Source organism: Urocampus carinirostris, chromosome 1, assembly GCF_059441175.1.
Source record: "Urocampus carinirostris isolate Australia breed hairy pipefish chromosome 1, RoL_Ucar_1.0, whole genome shotgun sequence".
Classification (NCBI taxonomy): Eukaryota; Metazoa; Chordata; class Actinopteri; order Syngnathiformes; family Syngnathidae; genus Urocampus; species Urocampus carinirostris.
This window is the reverse complement of record NC_142349.1, coordinates 54265713-54283670: the sequence shown is the minus strand read 5'-3', so window position 1 is coordinate 54283670 and position 17958 is coordinate 54265713. Positions and strand designations below refer to the sequence as shown.

At 42.4% G+C, this 17958-nt stretch overlaps 2 protein-coding genes across 4 annotated transcripts in view; one reads left to right on the top strand and one right to left on the bottom strand.

The window, feature by feature from the left end:
- vwa5b2 (von Willebrand factor A domain containing 5B2) overlaps window positions 1-6625 on the top strand; it is a 30582-nt gene extending 23957 nt beyond the window's left edge. The window contains exons 17-22 of the mRNA XM_088345498.1: window positions 994-1128; window positions 1580-1711; window positions 1781-1831; window positions 2742-2823; window positions 2902-3025; window positions 5896-6625. Coding sequence (XP_088201624.1) covers window positions 994-1128; window positions 1580-1711; window positions 1781-1831; window positions 2742-2823; window positions 2902-3025; window positions 5896-6510 — 1139 coding nt within the window. The 3' untranslated portion in view covers window positions 6511-6625. The remainder of the gene's footprint in view (window positions 1-993; window positions 1129-1579; window positions 1712-1780; window positions 1832-2741; window positions 2824-2901; window positions 3026-5895) is intronic.
- Window positions 6626-9262: 2637 nt separating this feature from the next.
- kcnq3 (potassium voltage-gated channel, KQT-like subfamily, member 3) overlaps window positions 9263-17958 on the bottom strand; it is a 63386-nt gene continuing 54690 nt past the window's right edge. For all 3 annotated transcript variants that reach the window (XM_088345436.1, XM_088345450.1, XM_088345444.1), the window contains exons 14-16: window positions 16795-16887; window positions 14546-14633; window positions 9263-14033 (exon numbers count right to left, since the gene is read on the bottom strand). In XM_088345436.1, coding sequence (XP_088201562.1) covers window positions 13398-14033; window positions 14546-14633; window positions 16795-16887 — 817 coding nt within the window. In that variant the 3' untranslated portion in view covers window positions 9263-13397. The remainder of the gene's footprint in view (window positions 14034-14545; window positions 14634-16794; window positions 16888-17958) is intronic.

Sequence of the window (17958 nt, the reverse complement as noted above, 5' to 3'; positions counted from 1 at the left end):
CATTTTTTGTTTTATTTGGTTTTCTTTTGTTTTCTGCTTGTTTTTTTTTATTTTTTATTTTTTTTTAGTGTTTAGTGTTTTTGTTCTGGTTTGGTTTCATTTCAATTTGTTTGGGATTTTTTGTTTGTATGTTTTATTTGTTTTGATGTTTTTGTTTGTTTGGTTTTGGTTGTCTTGTTATATTATGTCCTTTGTGTTTGTTTGTGTTTGATTTGTTTTTGTGAGGGTCTTGTTTTGATTTGTTTTATTTGTTTTGTATTGTGATTTTTTTTGTGGTTGTTCAGGGTTTTGTTTGGTTTGAGTTTGTTTCAGTTCTTTGGGTTTGTGTTGTCTTTTTTAAAATTTCAGCTGTCTTTTGTCTTGTCCTTTTTGTTTTTCTGTTTAAGTTTCAATTGTTTGTTTGTTTGTTTGTTTTTCCTTGTTTTAGCGTTTTGTGTTTGTATCTTGGGGTTTTTATTTCAAATCTGTTTTGGGTTTTGTTTGGTTTTAATGTGTTCCGTTTTGGTTCTTTTGGTTTATGTTGTCTTGTTTTCTTTTATTATTTGGGGTTTCTTTTATCTTATTTCTCCAGTTTTTGTTTGTTTGTGTTTTTTTCTTGATAAGTTTTTGTATTTTGTTTGTTTTCGTGTTCGTATTTGTTTTTTGTGTGTTTTTCTATTGAGTTTTATTCATCTGCTTTTTTGGTTTGTTTTTAAAGTTTGTTTTTATTTTGTCCTGTTTTTTTACATTTGGGTTTTGTTTACTTTTGTTCTTTGTTCTTTGTTTTACATTTTTGACTTGCTGCTTGCTTGTATTGTTTTGCCTCTACACAGTGTTTTTTGGGTTGTTTTGTACATGTCATTTTCCCCCCGACGTTGTTCAACAAAATCATTTTAAATGTTAAGGGTATTTTTTAAACAAACAAACCCAATTTGCCTATTAAAATCATAGCAAATTGTTATGTAAATATAATGTGTGTGTGTTTTTGTTTTTTTTTACAATTATGTTCTGCAGCTTCGTCCAAGCGAAGCCGGGTGAAGGCCATCCAGACCAGCAAACACTGCAACATTGTCTCGGCATACACCACCTTCACCGTCGTCGACGGCAACCCAGAAGACGCCCAGGATGGTGTGGAGCTCCAAAACACAGGTAAGCCACAATTTAAAAAAGCACGGCGGCGCAGTGGTTAGCGCGTGTGCGGCACAGTTCTAAGGTCTTGGGAACCTTCTGTGTGGGTTCTAATCCAGCTACCGGACTTACTGTGCGGAGTTTGTATGTTCTCCCCGTGCTTGCGTGGGTTTCCTCTGGGCACTTCGGTTTCCTCCCACATTCCAAAAAACATGCATTTCAGGTGAATTGGCCGGTCCAAATTGTCCCTAGGTGTGAATGAGCCAGCGAGTTGTCTGTCCCTGTGTGCCCTGCGATTGGCTGGCAACCAATTCAGGGTGTCCCCTGCCCACTGCCCGATGATTGCTGGGATGGGCTCCAGCACCCCCGCGACCCTACTGAGGATAAGCGGTGCAGCTAATGAGAGAGTGAGAGATTCTCTCTCCATCTTGTTTCATGAATAAGCATTTTTTAAAATTTAATTACGATTCAGGAATTCGTTGGGGAAGTAGTCGAAGTTCCCGCTCAGGCAGTGGCAAGCAGAAACGTTTTTCGACGACCGTGGGACGAAGACCGATCGGCGGCGATACCCGAGAGGGGGAAGAGGACGCGTGGAATTCAACAGGTAGACGGAAAGCAGTCTCTGGATTGTCCCTGCTTTGCCGTCAAATTCAGATGTCTTTTTGTCCTTTAGATAGAGACGAAACGCCCACCTCGCCGTGCAGCCTCACGTCCTGTGACTCCAGTGAGTGATTGAAAATGCTGCTAATAAGAAGGGGCTACGTCGCTAGCTTGATTTTTAAAAACGTTATTATTTTTATACTGTACGTATATACAGTAGACACCCGGGATAGGACAGGAATCCGATCTGAGATAGGGATAGCAAAGTGGAATTGCCGTAAGCGTATTTTAATTAGCTAATACCAAACGCAAGTACCCCAACTAAAACCTAAAATGACAGAAAAAAATCTATAGTAGCTTATACTCATTTGTGTTATACCTTTATGTGATTACATTATGAATAAATGTACATGTACACTAAAAATAGGTTAAGGCATTTTGGTGTGGTGTGACTTTGGCTGGAATGGTGGAGTAACGGGTGGATGCAGAGGGGGAGGAAACGGCCTATTCAAATTAAAAGAGATTTTGAAACTTATTCTTGATAATAATCTTAAAATTTGGCCCAATTGTTGAATGGTTACAGCCATATTTCTTAACTAGGGTAAGGATGCGTGTGCCTTCATCGTATTTATTCGTTTGTTTTCTCAAGCTTTGCTTCCATGGTTATCACATTTTTGCTTCTCCCTTTGGTATTACTGCAAGCCTTGGGATAAATAGCTGAGCAAATTCAAGTTTGTTACATGAGATTCTGAGTTGAAGAAAGAATGAGGCATAGTGGGAGGTAGTTCATCCAATAGCATGTCAGGATGTTCAAGATGCTTTGACAAAATCAAATTGCAGACAAGCATTTTATATGACGTCGACCAATTAGCAGAACACGAATACTGGAAGTTTGAACTTTAGACATATTCGGTGCGTAAAGAAGGGCTGAGAAAACATCTTATTCCACTCTGCAAATTGTCATGATTTAGTTTAATGGAATTGAATACTCCGGAATGACGTTTTTGTTTTTTATTTTGAACTTTCCATCCTAGGCTTGGCGACAACGGGCGCGCCGTCCTTTCGTTCTCAGCGATCCATCGAGAGCAAGTCCATGGAGAGCTTCTTTGGCAACAGGTTGACTCAGGCATCCTACAATAAATGAATAGAAATACTTTTCATGGTACTAAATCAAATCGAACGATTTTTGTCTAGGTTTCCCCTCAGCAGACTGCGCTCGTCCATTTCATCGGGACGACAAGTTCCCCTCAAGTCGCACTGCTTGTCCGCCGAGACCGAAAAACAGGCTGACAACGAAGCTCCGGACTACCTGCCCCTGGTAGGACAGAAAAACCCAAGAGATAGGGAAGGGGCGGGCAAACTGTAGCCCTCGGGCCACGGTTGACCCGTGAGCCTTTTTAACACAGCCTGCCAAATTAACTTGTTAAACATGTAATCAGAAGTGGGTAGTAACGCGTTACATTTACTTGAGTACATTTTGGGAGTATTTTCATAGCCCTATACTTTTTACTTGAGTAGATCAAAGCCAGGAGAGAAAGCTACATTAGGCTTCATTGAACCCGTTACTTAAATCCCATCCACGTAAGTATGCGTTTTCAGAGACTTCGTTTCTTTCATTTAGATTTGACCAGTGACCTCAACAACCAACAAGTGGCACTTGTGAGCTGGGTTAGGGACGTTTTCTTTTCTTTTACTGTACTGTATGCTCAGTGTATATGGCTGTAGCCTCACATATATCTATTTGTTTAATCCACTCTTGGAATTAATCGTTGATTGGATGGACTTTAATGATTTGATGATCTCACTGAATGGTTGTTTTTTTTTAAAAATCAATAAGACGTTTCTACAATTATCCTGTATTTGAGTACTTTTTTCACAAACTACTTTTTATTTTAACCCAAATAATTATGTGGATGAATACTTTTTACTTTTACTTAAGTCATATTATTCTAAAGTAACAATACTTTTTCTTGAGTAAAATTGTTGGCTACTCTACAAACCTCTCTGTAATGTCATGAACCAGAACAGGATCAGGACCCAAACGCATGACATTTCTCACACAAGACTTTTATTTTACGGGAATGGGGAGTCATGCACGTTAGGCAGCACTCTGGCGTGAAATGATAAGAAGCCAGAGGCCAGCGGGATCAATACCAATTTCCCGAGTTAATATTGGACAGATGGGGTCGATACTGGACAGGATGGGACAGACAGGATAGATAATGAAACAGGATATCGAAAATAAACAGGACAAACTAGACGGGAAGACAAACTGGAAAAAATAATAAACAGGACAAAAATAGACGGAAACAAAACTGGAAACCGAAATTAAACAGGACAAAATAAACGGGAACAATACCGGACAGGAAATACCAACAGGAACAGGACCAAGTCGAAACCTAAGTCTTGCGGGGCAGAAGTTCGTTGACGGACTGACCCACTTAGAGTGACAGGACTGGTTTTAAATAGAAGGAAAGCCAATCTGTCAATGAGCCACACGGGCGGGGCCAATTGGGCACCATGGCAACCGTGACACCTAACGGTAAATAAAGTACTATTAATATAAAAATGCCCCTTTGTTTGCATAAATGAAGATAAATCTATTTAAATTAATCAGCTTATTATTCAGCTACAAGTGTGCGTGACTAAATGTGATGGAAAATGTCCAATGTTAGAGCCGGCATGCAGGATCGGCTTTGTACGCCTCGTTGTCCGTCGTCAGCTTCAGTTTGGTTTCTTGCTAATTTGTAGAAAAAAAAAAAAAGCTCTCAGTTTCAAAATGTTTAGTGAAGCCGGCTTTAGTGTGCCACGTTGTTCGTTCACAAGTATGCACACGTCGGGCTGAAAGAGTGATGAAAAGATGTCCGACGTGACAGCTAGCATGCAGGACAAGCTTTGTGCGGGTTTGTAATTAATTAAGAGCGCATCGTTGTCTGTCGTCTCCTTCTGTTTCTTGCTACTGTGCCTACTTGTTTGTGGGAATTAATTCTGGGTTTCAAGCCTATGTCCTATCAATTAAACCTGGTAATAACACAAAAGGTTATTTAAGAACTATCAAACTGGTAGCCCTTTTACACTAACTGGAAACAAAAAAGTAGCACTCAGCTTATAAAAGTTGGTGACCCCCTGCTGTAGAGTGCCACTTTCTAACAAACAGGTAATAACATAGTGATAACACTACAGTGGAACCTCGGTTCTCGACCATAATCCGTTCCAGAACCCTGTTCGAAAACCGATTTGTTCGATCACCGAAATCATTTTTCCCATTAAAAATAATGTAAATCGTTTTAATCCGTTCCAACACCCTGAATGTTTACCTTGAATGTTCAACGTAAACATAAAGCTAACCCAGGCTAATCGTACGTTCGCTTTATCGTAATCTTACGTACGAAAGATTACGCTAACATGAACGTGTAAAAAAAAAAAAAAAAAAAAAAAATCAGGTCGTTTTTACAAGTCATTTAGCACCTGGGTCTCCACAACAAGTGGTGAGCGGTTCATTGGAAAGGCGGCTCCGTTCCAACACCCTGAAAGTTGGGCTCCGTTCCAACACCCTGAATGTTTACCTTGAATGTTCAACGTAAACATAAAGCTAACCCAGGCTAATTGTACGTTCGCGTTATTGTAATCTTCCGTACGAAAGAAAAAAAAGGATAAAGAAAATAATTATGAATAGCATTTCTTACCTTTGTGGTGGTCAGCAGAAGGCGCAGGTGGATAGTGGGGTATTCCCTAGCAAGATCAGACTCTCGCACACCTCCTTCATATTTTGCTATTATTTCTTAAATGCAATAGTTGTACGCACTACTTTTCTTTTTTTCACCTGTAGCAACTTTGCTGCTTGCACTGACTTTCTTGGGAGGCATAATTAGGGGCTAAAACACTTCGTACACCTATATCAAAAGCGAAAGCAAAACGAAGCACGTCCGCACGCGATAACAGTTGGTCGCGAAAAGAGCGATCTACATCCGTACGCCGCTCAGCATCGCACCCTAGCGTACGCACTCACGCATTACCGGCGTTCGAACTCCGATTTTTTGACCGAACAGCGAAGCGAGAATTTCTCAAAATTTTTGGTCGGACTCCGATTTTTTCGAACTGAGAGGCGTTCGAAAACCGAGGTTCCACTGTATTAATTTTTTTTAAATGAAAAAACTTAGCAGCCATTCAGCAATTTCTTGTTTTTAGGTCCGCCTCCAGCTGGCATCGGGGGCTTTCCTGTTGACGGAAATGTATGCCGACTGCGTTCAGATTTCCTTAGAGCGCCTGAAGAGGGCGTCGCCCTACATCCTGCACCGTCGCAGCCTCAGCCCCCCTTTCCGATGCCCCTCCCTCTCCACAGGGCCCGCCCACCACCACCACCAGGTTTCCGCCCCCCCCTTCCACCACACCCCTGACGACACCCCCTTGATGCTGGAGCCCCGACTGCGCCGGAGACACCCGTCAGACCCTCCGGAAGGGTGCAATCAGTACCAGGCGGATAGCGGGCGTGGCTCCGAGACGGACGTCCAGGAGGGGGCGGGGCCAGACACCCCTTCCCTGCCGGCAGGGGCCGACTTGGAGGGCTCCAGCTGGGCCACGGCGGTGGCCCTGGCCTGGCTGGAGCATCGCTGTGCCGGTTTCTTTATGGAGTGGGAGTTAGTAGCGGCCAAGGCCGACTTCTGGCTACGGGGACAGGATCTGCCCGAGGGTCTTGACTTGGGGGGTCTGCGGGGGGCCGCCAGGCAGCTCTTCCTGCTGCTGCGTCACTGGGACCAGAACATCAAATTCAACATGCTCTGTTATAACCCACAAAACATGTGACGTTTCACCCCGGGGAGAGATGGCGCTTACCACCCCGGCAAAAACTGAGAAAATTGGAAAGTTGAAAAAAATGTCTTTTTATGACATTAAAAAGTTGTTAAAAGACATAGAAAAGATCTCAACGTTCATTATTGGGTTGAAAAGTGAAAGTTAAAGGTGGGGTGCGTTGTGAAAAACGTGTTTTATGAATACATTAGAAATACTTCAAAAGGATGCCAAGATTTTGGGTTGAAATAGTGTCAGTTGGAAAAATATATCAAAAATGGTTTCCGTGTTGAGTTGAATGTGAAATAAAAGCCGATATTTTTTAAAATGTTAAAATATCTTTTTGTTAAGTTGAAAATGTTGAAAGACTAATTTTTCAAGATGTTAGAAATATGTTGAAACGATCCTGAGATTCTTTACTAGGTAAGAAGTGAAGGTTGAAAAAGAAACCATGTCTTTAACACGTTGAAAGGATGCCAAAGATGAAACAAAACGAAAACATAGTTTTTAAGTTGTTAAAAGAGTGGGTGGACAAATGTAGTTGTTTTGGTTAGCGTTAGAAAGAGCACTGATATCCTAACTGCAAAGATGCCTGTATTACCATAATAGGTTTATGGGTTTGATCCACATTCAAGAAAGTACAGAAACTAGGATTAGGGGGTTTTGTTTGTTGGAGCAATTAAAATCTTAACCCTAGAAATCGCGTTGTTTTGGATTTGAACTCATAACTCTGTGAGTATAATCCAAGATTTAAACCATTTGAGCTAGCATTGCTACTATAAAGAACAAACAAAACTTTAACCCTAACCCTAGCTCCTAAAATAAAACCAAACCCGAAAACTCACCGATTAACCATGACTCCAACAGTCCAACCCTACTTACATCAAAAACCCTAATTCCTACTAAAACCCGAACCCTAGCTTCAAACAAATAACATAAAAATAGCTCCAAAAAAATCCCTAACTCAAACAAAATTTGCACTGGTTTGAACACCCAACTCTGTGGGTGTAATAGGGGAATCAGTTAATCTACTAGTAACCACCAAAAGTCAATACCAAAACCATAGCTCTAACACTAATATCAACTATAAACTTAGAATATGCTATATACTAGGGATCAAGACCACAACCCAGTGGGTAGATATGAGGCACCTTACCAGTTGAGCTACCAGTGATGACGACATTGTAAAAGCCTAACCTGAGCTCTAACTTAATCCCCAACCGTTGGGTTTTAGTGTCTTATTAAGGTTGTACATTTTAAGGTATTACATTAGAAACTAGGGTCTGTGCTTCACATTAGGGTTTTAAAACCTAAAGCCCCAGTGTGCAATATTTGATCACTAAATGGACACTGTATTGTCGAATGCAAACGAAAACCAGTGCCACAGAGCACAGCGTAGCAGCAAGTTGCCAGATGAGTATGGCAGGGACTTCAACAATGTAAAAGGAATACAAATTTCTCACCATGATTTTGTATAAGCACGGTGGTGCAGTAGTTAGCGCATGTGCGGAACAGTTCTGAGGTCGTGAGATCAAACCTCCTGTGTGGAGTTTGCATGTTCTCCCCGTGCTTGCGTGGGTTTCCTCCGGGCACTCCGGTTTCCTCCCACATTCCAAAAACATGCATGTTCGGTTTATTGCCCGGTCCAAATTGTCCCTAGGTATGAATGAGCGAGCGAATTGTCTGTCGCTGTGTGCCCTGCGACTGGCTGGCAACCAGTTCAGGGTGTCCCCTGCCCACTGCCCGAAGATAGCTGGGATGGGCTCCAGCACCCCGCGACCCAACTGAGGATAAGCGGTGCAGATAATGGATGGATGGGTGGATTTTGTATAAAAGTTAAAATTGGTATTTAAGTTAATGTATTTTTTCCTGAACACAGATTTGAGAAGAAAATTAAATGTTTTTGAGATGAAGTGTTTGAGGAGTATGTTAGGAGTGACAAGATTGGATAGATTGAGATGCAATTGTGAGAAACAGAACAGGAGAAGTAATGGAACTGAGCAAGTGTGTGCATAAGAGAGTACTCGGTTGGTTTGGACACATGATGGATGAGGAGCGAATGTTGAAGAGGATATTCAGCGCAGAAGTAAATGGAAGGAGACCAAGAGGAAGGTCGCGATTGACGTGGATGGATGGTGTTATGAGTGCACGGCACAAAAGAGGTCTAAATCTAGTGGAAGCTAGTGCTCTTGTTGGTGATAAAAAGGAGAGGAGAGGTGTTGTGAAAGGATAGTGGGAAGTTTAGACGTGTTCCAAGGGATGGGCAGGGCACCTGTATGATGCGGCAGGGGTAAACCAGTGAAAGCTGTCGGGCCCTGCTGTTGAATAAGAGTGTGTTGTCACCCTGACCAGAGTGACATGGACGCTTTCTCGTGTCCCGTTTCATCTGGAGGGATGAAAGCATGACCAACTTGGGTGCCAGGTGCTTAACTTGTTTGGGCATTTGGGTTGGCCATGGTTCAAAGATTTTTGTGTGTGTTTTTTGCTACTCCCCCACTTGCTTTTTTTTTTTATTTTCTTTATTTTTGTATGTGTTTGTCTTGCTGATGGTCACCCCACTCGAGGGATATGACCAGGGTAGATAGATTTTTTTTCCTGGTATTCAAATCCATGTGTGATTTTTTTACTAAATGAATGTTTTTTGTACAAGTCGGAAACCCTACTGATTACACAGTGTTCCTTTAATCCCCTGCCAACCTCCCACCACCTGTAAGGTAAATGTGATAAATTGAGATGCTTGTGTCTCGACAAAAAAAGCCAGACGCCGTTTTTCTCTCGAGTGTTTTATTGGTGCACTTCTTAAAAAAACAAGTGATCGTGATATTAATGATGATTATTTGCATATTTGCATTCGATGAAGAAAAAAGGAGGACATGTTAAGGTCACTTTTCGTCCTCACGTGGAGACAGCCGCCGCCAAGTCGCCCGCTTTGGCCAGCTTAACCAACGACGAGCTAGCGCTAATTTCTCGAAGATAGCGCAAATTTCCAAACGCCAGTTTGGAAACGCCATCTTTTCCTTTTGGCACAAATTTGTCGTAACAAAAGTCTCGTCTTGTCGTCGTGCACATTAGCATGCACGCTAGAAGCTAAACAGACGGGCTAGCGTAAGTGTTAGCTTTGGCTATGTTAGCTTAGCTTTGTTTACTGGCTGTCGAGTAGATAGGAAGATACATACAGCAAGGTTATACATTGGTATAGAAGATTATTTGGGGGGATTTTTTGTTTCCACGCCAACGGCGACTTGGCAGACGCCTTTGATAAAGGGAAAACAATCGATGTAAAAAGGCCAAGGCACAAACTATTTGTAGCAATCGAAAGGTCCGAAATATTTCAGCTCGCGTTTGGACAGCAAAAGAAACACAAAAACACCTTGAATATTTGATGGTAATTTGGACCGATGTCGTCGAGGAAAACAACAACCAGACGTGTGGATTAGCAGAGAGCTAACCCAGGAGGGGCGGGGCTTCAGAGCACCTCATGAATATTTAAATGAGGACACACACACAAATCTGTCGTAATCGTCAAAAGATAGCAGAAAAATCGATTACATTTTATAAACATCGAATGAATTGCCGATAACGAGATTGGAATTCACGATTGTTATTTCGATGACGAGGACCCGCCTCTGACTTCCTGCCCGTGTTGCCGTGGCAACGACGACAAACTACAAAGGCTCGAAATTGGTTTTAGAAAATACTTTGTATACGTTAGAAAATCTCCACAAAATATTGAATTCATTTCACCGATTTTCTTGGCTGTTTTAGCGAGACGATGGCTTGTTGTCATAACGTCCAATCAGGACCAGGCTGTAAAAACGGAAAACCAAAAAAAAGTGAAGTTTGGCACGTTGGTTGATTGACGCTCGAAGGCTGTCAATTACTCGGACGGTGTGTTGCTTATGGCCAGTAGATGGCGTCCTAGCATGCAGTCATGCAAATGAAAAAGTGTACATGTAAGGTGTGGTGTGCGCTTGGGAAGTATTCACAATTTTTGTAACGTTTGATGACATCGTCTTCTTGGTGAGCTCCAGAATGACATCTCAGCTTTTCTCTGAGCTCATCTGTACGGCACTTGGAAGCAAAAAATCGGTATAAAATATGACAAAATGATAAGGTAGCTTCACTTTTAGGGGACAGTGAAAAAGGCAAAAAAACAATTTTGGGTTTCAATCGAGAAGGACGTTTTGATGCGTGATTATGTACTGTTATCCCTCGTTCATTGCAATTAATGGGGACCAGATACTTCGCGATACGCGAAGATCCGCAGCAATTGTCGACAGTGGGTAATGGATCGCGGACCCGCAGGCGCTTTTCATTTGAGGCGGAAAGAACAGAAAAAATAGCCGCCACGCATGACACGTATTAGCTTTCTTGGCCCAGGCTCTCAGATATAGTCAAATTGGAATAATGGATCGCAGCCAAAACAGTGAACTTCGTTTAGGAGTGCCAGAATTGCACTCAGCGTCCCAAACCAAAAAAAAAGAATGCGCTTCGCTGGCTCCTGTTCTCAGCGATAGTGGAAAAAAGTGCATTTTATTTAGGCAGGCCAGAACGGCACACTTTCCAAGAAAAGCCTTGTGTCTGTTGGGCCCACAGCGAAAATGCCAGAATTGTTTACACCTATACAGGGGTATTTAGTTAACCACCAACTGTGCAAGTTCTCCTTCTTGAAAGGATTAGAGAGCCCTATAATTGACAAATGGGTAAACCGCAACCATGAGAGAAAAGTTGTGGAAACAAAACAAACACATTGTTTTTTTTTTTATTTTCAAATCAGAGTGGAAAATGTGTTTCGTCGCCTACAAACAAGCCAGATTTCTGGCTGTCAAAGAGGTCTAACTTCTTCTAACCAGGTCTAACAAGATTCCGTTGGTTACCTGTATTAATGACACGTGTTTTAACTTATTATCAGTATAAAAAACACATGTCCACAACCTCAGTCAGTCACACTCCAGACTCCACTATGGCCGAGACCAAAGACCTGTCGAAGAACACCAGATGGAAAAATTGTAGACCTGCCCCCGGCTGGGAAGACTGAATCTGCAATAGTTAAAACATTTGGTATAAAGAAATCTGTGGGAGCAATCATTCGAAAATGGAAGACATACAAGACCACTGATAATCTCGCCTAATCTGGGGCTCCATGCAAGATTTTACCCAGTGGGGTCAAAATTTTAATAAGAACAGTGAGCAAAAATCCCAGAACCACCGAAAGGGACCAAGTGAATGATTTACAGAGAGCTTCGGATCCCAGTAACAACAAATATCTACGACTAACTGCCGCCAAGGACTCAAACCCTGCACTGCCAGACGTGTCTCCCTGCTGAAGCCAGTACACGTTGAGGCCTGTCTGCGGTTTTGCGGAGAGCATTTGGATAATCTGAAAGAGGACCTGGAGGATGTGGTATGGTCAGATGGAACTAAAATACTTTTTGGTAGAATGACAGGTTCTCATTTTAGGAGGAAAAATAATTCTGAATTTAATCCAAAGAACATAGTACACACTGCCTTTCCCACTCCAATCGGCTCCCTCCTCCAAATTTGAGATTAAATTTTGGTATTGACCACCATGATTTGCAAATAAATTCTTTAAAAAACAAACAATGCGATTTTTAGATTTTTTTCCACATTCTGTCTCTCATGGTTGATGTTTACCCATGTTGACAGTTACATGCCTCTATAATATTTTAAGAGGAATACTTGCACAATTTGTGGATGACTATGTATCTCCCCCACTGTATATAGTCCAAGCACAACCTGTAAAGTAGTAAAAATGTGCTGTGCCAGTTAGCCCTGCTGTCACCAATAGTTGGGAAAATGGCTTCTGCCAGTCCCCCCTTGCAGCAATATTTAATTGCAGGAAACTAATTGTTACCGCACAAGTGCAGTTCACTTTAAGGTGGACAGTACAACAAAAAAGCTTGAAGGCCCAAAAATGGGTCTCTGTAAAGACCTACCCCCCGACCCCCCTCACAACAATGGTAGACCGGGGCAAGATAGTGCAGTTCATTTGAGGTGGGGCACAATGGCACGCTCTAGAGGCCTGAACCCCCCAAAAAGGCGCTCCGCAATCCTGAATCCACTTTAAAGGCAACAATGCTTACTTTTTTCTTGCATTTTTTTATAATTTTCAAAAGAATATATTTCAGCCTTCGATGCACCGAGGCTGTGAATTACAAAGCACAGTAACGAGGGATTACACACATATTGAAAAAAATGGTTGGGTTTTTAAACAATTTGGTGTTCAAACACCATTCTCAAACATGGATTATGGTTGAGTACCGAGTTGTCACTGTATATATTTTGATTCCGCATAGCACCAATGCATGGATGCTAGCTTCCCTTTCGACCACGGGACTAAAATGGATCTGAAAACACAAATAATAAAAGCAAAAATAACTGCGTCTAAAATACAAAAAATAGAGTAAAAATGTAAACAAAAGGAAGAGCAAAGTTATTTATTTTGTAGATGTATGTTTCATTCTGTGTATAGATTTTGTTTTTGTAATTATTGTTAAGATTTTATTTGCTATTTTTGTGTGTGTTTTTTTAATGATTGTAGCTAAATATTTATTCTATTAGCATTTACATTATTTCTAAATCATATTTTGCATACACTTTTAGTTTCATTTCTATTGATTCGTTTCGTTGTATTATTTTTTTTTTAGTCCTCGCCGATGACATTAAATACATCGCTGATGACATCACCAATCGCGACCTTCTTCATTTTTCACACAACTGACCTTCTTGTTCCAACTGGAATATCCAAGGAAAAAATTCCTGTAAAATTTTCCGTCACGGTGTCGATGACATCACTGGTGTCCGATTGGGTTTAAGTGTGGAGGCGCGGCTTGCATTAAAGGTTCATTACAATTGGCTGAGGTTGACCCAACTCCGCCCACTTAGGGCGGAGTCAGCCACACAGCATCCCCTATCCCCTCCCCCGTCGAGGAGAGGGGCAGCGGCCCCCCGCTGGGCGTGAAAGGGTCCGTGTCCTCGTCCGTCTCGGCCTCGGCCAGGTAGACGGGTCTCGGTCTGGTTCGGGTCCGGCCCTCTTCCTCCTTGGGCCCCGTCCGGTCCTCACCTGCCGAAAAACTGAAGCCGCTGGGCGATCGTGCTAGCTCCTCGTGGTTAACCGACAGCAGCGAGAGAGGGGAGTCCCCGGCCCTGGGTCCGGCCCCGGGTCCAACCCCGGGTCCACCCCTGGCCCCGTCCCCGGCGCATCCCCCCGTGGTCCTACTACAGGACACATCTGATAGGGAACTGATAGGAAGCACGGTAGGACGGGCATACGTAGGCCCTGAAGACGGCGGGCGCACTCTGCCCCGGCTGGGTAGAGCCGTGGGGGCGAGAGTACCCGGCGTCTGCAGGAAGTGTTCTCCGTAGTTGAGTAAGAGTCGGCGGACATCTCCGCCGGGCGGGGCTAGGCAGGGCTCCAGGGTCATGCGGGCATGGCCGGCTGAGTCCACCTGCAAGTGCTCGCTGTGCTGAATGTGCATGTCCACCAGGAAGTCCAACTTCTTCTCCATGTCTTCCACCTGAAACAGGTAGAGAAACGTGAAATGAGAGCCAGCTCATTTCCAAAGTACAGGTAGAACCCGGGATACAGTCAAGTCACAGCAATCCTGCCATAAGATGTTTTCAATTTACGGTGTAGAACAAGATGTTTTTTGGACCCTTTTTACAGCATTTTGCAGAATTTTGTGACATTTTTACAAAAGAACTTTGCTCGCACCTTGAAACCATTATTCATGACAAAAATGAAGGTCAAAATGAGCCTTAATACTCCAAATTATCTGCGAGAGGGAGATACAATTTTAAGTGGTATATTTATATGGGACACAGGCTCTGGCATTATTAGCTTATTATTTCAGGAATTTGATCAAATCGTTAAACCAGTTAGGAAGGCATTACCGTTGGTTTCTATCCCCCACTATACGGCATTTTCACTTTGCGATCACCACCTCAGAATGGATTAATGTAGTATACTAGAAGTCTACTATATCTGAGTTCACAGTGCTTTTCTTGCAACCCCGCTCACTTTTCTCACCTGCCTCTCCACGCGCACAAATCTTCCCATCATGCTTTGGTCCTCTGGTTCCGGCACCATGGGGGGTTTGGACAAGAGGGACTCGTGCCTGCAACATGCACACAGTCGTTGTTGTATACTCTGAGCCCAGATGTTAAGGTAAGGCTGAGGGCTATACATTGCTGTGAAAAAGTATTTGACCCCTTCCTGATTACTTCTTTTGCATAATTATCTCTCACAACTCATCATCCTCCCGATCTCCTCTTTCTTCCACTCAGTTGCTTTACTTCCACATCCTCTCACATTTAGTGATCCTATAAATAAGGTTTGCGGGACCTTTCAGTCTCCCGCCCCCCTTTCTTTGCCTTGCTGTCTCTTAGGGAGTAGATATAGAGAGGAGAGGATCCCCAGTCCCCTCGCTCTCTCCACTTTAGTCGCCTCTTACAACACGCAGCGGACCACGGTGGGAGAATTCTCACACCTCCCAGGGAAAGAGGGCCCCACAACGAGTTACATGGCCGCTTTCTTGTGTACAGTTTCATCTGAAGGGATGAAAGCATGACCGACTTGGGTGCCGAGGTGCTTAACTTGTTTGGGAAATTGGGTTGGCCATGGTCCCAAAAAATTTGTGTGTGTGTTTTTTTTTGCTACTTTTTCCTTTTTTATTTTCTTCGTTTTTGTATGTGTTTGTCTTGGTGTCGGTCTCTCCTCTCGAGGGATATGACCAGGGTACATAAATAGATGGATAGATCTCTCACAAAGGTTTTAGATATTCAAACCAATTTTGATATCACACAGGCAAAACCCAAGAGAATGCAAAATTCAGTTTTGAAATGTTAATGTTATTCAATTTATGAAGGCACCAAAAAAAAAAATAACAGAAATCAAACGATAATAGATCTGACAGTGCTGTTTTCAGCCAATCAGAACGCGAGGCAGAAGACAGCCCTGCCCTTTTTTGTATGACACATAATGCATGGCATGTTGGCTTTACCATCCTAACGTGCATAGGATTGATGGGTACTAAAACAAAGTTATTTGTTTTACTTTAGGTGCTTTATTTTTTCTATGCTTCTGTTGGGTCGGGTTAGTTGTCAGTGAGTATATATCACTGCGCCCTGGTTAGCAGATGACAAAAAAAAAATACAAGCGATGGTGGTGTTCCATAGTTAAAGTGAAATTGTAAAATTATTGTACAGATAGGATGTGCAGTTTGGTATCCGATGTATCGGGTTTGTGAGGCTCGTGAGGTAGTTTCCATTTGTTCCTCGCCGGAGACTCGGAACGGGTGGAGATGGCACCACTCGTTTTGTGAATTTGATGTTTTGGGTCACTAGTTTGTACATCCGCTATATACCATAATCTCTCAAAAATCGGAATCTATTTCTATGTGTAGTTAGTACGGGGCTTCTGAAATCCTCATTGATCGACATTTTGCATCCACCCATAAAAGGGTATTAGCGCCCTTGGACACATTGATGAGATGAATATCACTCTGCATAATATAATTGAGACCCTTTAATACTGTTTTTGGAGGAGTTTGCTTAATAAGGAATAAATGATACGGCTATGCTCTCAAGAATACCGACTAAAGTGTCGCTCGTTTATGTTTCGGCCACTTAAATTACTCCGCGTGTGGTACATAGATACCATAACTATGGTGGGCGTGGCTTAGCGCGCTCTGTCGGATCTATTAATTGAGAGACTTTCACAATGCTGTGGAGGAATTTTGGCCTACTGTTTGTTTCAAATCTGCCATATTGGAGGATATTTTTAGCACAAACTGCCTGTTTTAGGGTCACACCACAGCATTCCAATTGGATTTCAATCCGAACGTTGACCTGGCCACTCTAGAATCTTCATTTTGTTTGTTTTTCAGCCATTCAGAGATGCTGGTGTGTTTCGAATTGTAGTCCAGCTGCATGATCCAAGAGCGCTTCAGTTTGAGGGAACAAACTGAGGACGGACGTTCTCCTTCAGATAAACATCACAATTAATCATTCCGTCAACCACATAAGGTTGTCCTGGTCCTGAGGAAACATAGCCCCAGACCATTACACTGCAACCAACATGTTTTACTGTTGGCATCATGTTCCTTTTGTAAAATGTGGTGCCATTTTTACGCCAAATGTAACGGACAGCACATCTTCCAAAAAGTTCAATTTTTGACTCTTCAGTCCACAGAATGTTTCTCCAAAAGTCTTAAGGACAATCAAGATGCTTTTGGTAAATGTGAGACTACTCTTTTGCACTTTTTCACTACACTGTACCTAGGCGACTGGCTGTTGTAATTGAAGGGCGGCTTGATGGGTTTCTTGGGTTTGGGGGTGAGGGCCAGCCCGGGTGCCAGGATCATGTCAAGCCTGAAAAACAAAGACATAGCTTTCAAAACATACTCTTGTCTTTCTTTTTATTCCATAAGCAAAGTCATAAATCATTTTGTTAAATATTTAATCAAAAATGAAATGTAACACTAAAATGGTCTCGTAATTAAATGAATACAATCTATAAAGAGATTAGGATTCATGTAAACCATAAATCCATCCAATTTTAAAAGAGAAACCATAATAAAACATACTGTATTAGAAAAATAAAAATAGATTCAATGATAAAAGTCAATTAAAACTATAAAATTAAACAAGGGAATAAATAAAGTGTCACGGTTGCCCATGGCGCCCAATTGGCCCCGCCCATTTGGCACCAGCTGCGGCTCGTTGACCGATTGGCTTCCCTCCTATTTAAGCTCAGTGCTCTCACTCACCCTTTGTCAGTCTGTCAACGAACCTCTACACCCGCAAGACGTGGCCTTTTACTCCGTCCGGTTTCCTGCTTGTGTTTCCTGTCCAGTATCATTCCCGTCTATTTTGTCCTGTTTAATATCGATCTCTAGTTTCGCTCCCGGCTATTTTGTTCTGTTTAATTTCGATCTCCAATGTCTGGTATCGTTTCCGTCTATCTCGTCCTGCTTGTTATCGGACTCCAGTCTCCAGTGCCTGATATCAATCCTGTCTGTCCCGTCCTGTCGGTTATCGACCCCATCTGTCCGATATCTGCTCGTGCAATTGGTATCAATCTAACCGGCCTCTGGCTTCCTGTCATTTCACGCCAGACTGCTGCCTTACGTCTTCCGCCCAACGATCGCCGAATCACTTGCGTTTGGGTTAACATGCATGACTGCCCAATTTCCCGTATAATAAAGGTTGCGTGAGAAACGTCACGCATCTGGTTCCTCCCTATGTTCCAGTTCATGACACAAAGTAAAATAGATAGATAGATAGATAGATAGATAGATAGATAGATAGATAGATAGATAGATAGATAGATAGATAGATAGATAGATAGATAGATAGATAGATAGATAGATAGATAGATAGATACATAGATAGATAGATAGATAGATACTTTATTCATCCCCGAAGGGAAATTCACAAATA